Source organism: Antechinus flavipes, chromosome 6 (assembly GCF_016432865.1).
Source record: "Antechinus flavipes isolate AdamAnt ecotype Samford, QLD, Australia chromosome 6, AdamAnt_v2, whole genome shotgun sequence".
Taxonomy (NCBI): Eukaryota; Metazoa; Chordata; class Mammalia; order Dasyuromorphia; family Dasyuridae; genus Antechinus; species Antechinus flavipes.
Window position 1 is genome coordinate 251,462,126 of NC_067403.1, and position 4,114 is coordinate 251,466,239.

The window sequence follows — 4,114 nt, forward strand, 5'->3', positions numbered from 1 at the left end:
TTTACTGTTCCAGAGACTGTCAAAAGTCTTTTCCTGACCCAAAATTCCAAAGTGTCAGTTCTGGAGGGCTCAGACTTCTTTACATTCAACCCTTAAAAGCTGAGTTTTACCAAGTTCAATTGAATTTGGGTCTCCCTTTCCCTATGTCATTGATTTACCTTTTTATTGTTAACAAATATCAAATCATTTCAATTTGTATAGTTGAAAATATGGTTTGAGGTTTGTGAATTTCTTTCCTTCCCTTTTCTCTTGACATTTTCTTTCACATTTCCCTTCACATTCCAGATCAGATATTTCTTCAGATGAATTAGGTTTAAATAGTATTAGATATTTGAATATTTGATAATCTCTAAACTGATTTTCCTAGTGTGACCTTTACTTATTTACTCACATATCAATCAAACTGCCCAAGTTTACTTCATATTCTGGTAATATCACATCATAAATGAATTAATGAAAGTGTTCTCTTTACTGAATTATCTTGGTTGGTCTAATCATGAACAATTAAAATTTATCCAGTTACTTAATTCTTTCTGTATTTGTGTGAGGAGTTTTCTCAGACTCTCAAATGTTTTGTACAGTCTATAATGTTATTAACAAAAAATGTGTCTTTCTCTAGCTTCCTACATCATTTGATGATTGACAAACAGAATTGTTAGTGATTTTTATGGATTTATCTCCTATCCTGCCATTTTGCTGAAATGACTCATTATTTCAATTTGTTTTTCAGTTGACTTTTTAGAGTTTCCTAGGAAAAAAAAATCACATCATCTGTAAAAAGTGATAGACACATTTTGTCCTCTTCTTGATCAACCTTGATTTGTTAAACCTCATTGACACAGGGATGGGAAATTGTATGGGTCTACTTCTGAAAGTAAGACAATTAAGGTTTTCCCTGGCTAATGGGAATGGAGTATTTTCTGGCCTAGAAAAGAGAATTTGGAACTAGAGATTCATGGCAGGACATATTTTCCACTTGGTCTGGTAGTAAGATGACACTCATTTCCTGTCAAGAAAGCATAAAGAACTGAGTTCAAAAGTTTCTAAATGTGTAGAAGGCAAAAGAATTGTAGGTTTGTGGCATATTTGGGAATGAGAGGAGAGGAGATCCAAGAGTTCTGAGAATGTCTGGAATGCCAGGTTGGGGACACTAAATTTAGACACAGTTTCTAGAATTACCTAGGAATCAGTTCTTGAATTTTTGTCCTTCTTCTCTTCAGAGTTTTACTTTTGTTTTATATTATTTCTAGAAGAGCGCTGATTTGTAAATTTCTCTATTATCAACCTGGGGAATCTCCTATTGCTTTTGAATGGAATATTCATTTTAAAAAAGAAAGAAAAGAAAGAAGAGATCTTGGCAGGGGAATTTTTGTAAATTTTTTTTTATTGAACAAATATTAGTGCATTTACATAAAATACTACATCCTATACCTTGTTGTTGGTAGTCATAGTGGTGTTTTGTTTTTTTTTTTAAGAGCAAGTCACAGAATTTCAGCCATCAATTTTCCTTAGAAGTATCTAAACCCGGATATATATTCAAAGATCTCAGAGTTTGTAATAATAGGTGATACAACGAATAAATAATATGACCACTAAAATATTCTAGTTGAAGGCCATTTCTTGAAGAAAGAAAAGACTAGTATTATTCCTGCATTTTTACAGTCTCATTTTTATTATTCCATGGCAATCAACTACTTATATGCCCAAGCTATTGTTACAAGATGTATTTGATGGAAATAATAAGGCTTTGGAACAGATTTCTAGATCCAATGATCACTCTACAATTCATTAATTAATGGAAAAGTGATTGGCTAAATAATTTCGAGTCCATATTCACTAGTTAGAAACCATTCAACTCAGCAAAATAATTACCATTTTCCCATAAATCTTCTATCATAGATAGGTTCAATTCACTCAGAAATATTTGTTAACAATATAATTCAAGCAAACTGGGGGGAAATTAAAGTTCTAATTTTCCAAGCAACACATCAATGATTCAGAATGCTGGATGAACTTATTAAAGTTGAGGCTTGGAAAGCAAACAGTCATTTACTTAAATTCCACAATTATTTTCCAGCAATATTGAAAAATGTCATTCACATATAATCTGCTATCTGTAAACTAATTCAAAATAACAAGCGATCCCATTCTACCTTTATTCTTACATCAGGCAATAGAATGCTTGCAAAAGGCTATTATGTTGAAATAAAAACCAATGGTGAATATCAGAGAAAACAGAGGCAAATGAATGAGAAGCCTTTAACATTTTATTATGACTGGATCAAAGGAGCTCCTTGACTGTGATTGGCGAGCTTTAGAAGACCTGGCTTCTGAGGGAGTTGCTTTCTTTTTAAGTATCCCCCGAGTATTTTGTTCTATTCTTAGAAGGATCACATAGCACTTCGGAGCAAAGATGCAAGTGAGAATCCCAGCACTGGAGGTCAAAATGGCAAAGACTTCCAAGGCCACAATGGCCTTGCCCTTGGAGCTCTGGTACGAGGGCAGGAAGGAGATCCAGACGCTGCAGAACACAAGCATGCTGAAGGTCAGGAACTTGGCTTCGTTGAAAGTGTCTGGCAGGTTCCTGGCCAGGAAAGCCATGGTGAAGCTCGCTAAGGCCAGCAAGGCCATGTAGCCCAGGACACAGTAGAAGATGAGGAGGGAGCCCTCGTTGCACTGGATGATAATGGAGCCAGGCTCAGAGTGGATGTCCAGCTCCAAGAACGGGGGGGATGTTCCAAGCCAGATGCCACAGAGACACATTTGGATGAGGGTGCAGGTGAAAATGAGAGAGTAAGATGGTGTGGATCCCAGCCAGTTCCGGAGCCTGCTCCCAGGTTTGGTGGCCCTGAAGGCCAGAACCACAGTGATGGTTTTAGCCAAAATGGATGAAACGGCCACTGTGAAGACAACTGCGAATGTGGTTTGGCGCAGCAGGCAGGTGGCTGTGGTAGGATGGCCAATGAAGAGCAAGGAGCAGAGGAAGCAGAGGCTGAGGGAGACCAGCAGAGTGTAGCTGAGACTGCGGTTATTGGCTTTGACTATGGGGGTGTCTCTGTGCTTCAGAAAGATCCCCAAGACTGACACAGTGAGGAGGGAGAAGCAGATGGCTGCACAGGCCAGAGTCATTCCCAGAGGTTCTTCATAGGCCAGGAAGGTCACAGTCCTGGGGAGGCAGCGATCTCTTTCCCTATTAGGATATTGATCTTCAGGGCACTGCAGGCACTCCTCTGCATCTGTGAATAACAATAAAATCATGCTATATCCCAGATGACCAGATTTTTGTCTGCTATAAAGCACAGTGTTATTCATTTCATACTGAGCCCCATCTCATTTTTGGACTCCTTCCTAAGTAACAAGGGAAAAATGTTCTAAAGGCGGAATCAAATAAAGATACATTTCAGTTTCTTTGTTTCTCCACATATAGATAAAATAATGTGTTGAAATTATTTATTTCATATCAGATTTGCTAAACAAAAATTCAAACTCCCTGCAATCCATTAATTTGAAACCCCTTACAATGAGTCCATAAGGGTCTTTTTATACACAGTCCAATACTTTAAGAACAGAAATGAAACACTGATACCATAGAGGAAGGTCAAGAGTTGGTTTTTAAAAATTAGGTTAAAAAGATTTTTTGTTGTATTTCTCTGAATGTAAGGTTAAAGAAACAAGCCATTCTCCAATTGGCACATGGTCCAAGAAAATGAACAATTTTCAGAAGAAGAAATTACAACCATTTTTAATCATACAAAAAAATGCTCTAAATCATTATTGATTAGAAAAATCCAAATTAAGACAACTCTGCAGTGCCACTTCACATCTTACAGATTGGCTAAGATGACATGAAAAGAAAATGATAAATGTTGGAGAGGAAGTGGGAAAACTGGGACACGGATACATTTTTGGTGGAGTTGTAAATTGATCCAACCATTCTGGAGAGCAATTTGGAACTATGAGGAAAAAGCTATCAAAACTGTGCATCCAGCAGTGGATCTACTGTGTCTGTATCCCAACAAGATCATGAAAAAGAGAAAACCACCCACATGTATAAAAATATTTTAACAATTCTTTTTGTAGTGGCAAGGAATTGGAATGAGAGTGGATGCCCAAA

General features: G+C 37.1%; 1 protein-coding gene across 1 annotated transcript; it reads right to left on the reverse strand.

Annotated features, from left to right (window-relative positions):
• Positions 1–2,259: 2,259 nt before the first annotated feature.
• LOC127541683 (vomeronasal type-2 receptor 26-like) lies at positions 2,260–3,258 on the reverse strand. Its single transcript, XM_051966898.1, has one exon. It carries the CDS (start codon positions 3,256–3,258, stop codon positions 2,260–2,262), a length of 999 nt encoding a protein of 332 aa, XP_051822858.1.
• Between the last annotated feature and the right edge of the window lie 856 nt (positions 3,259–4,114).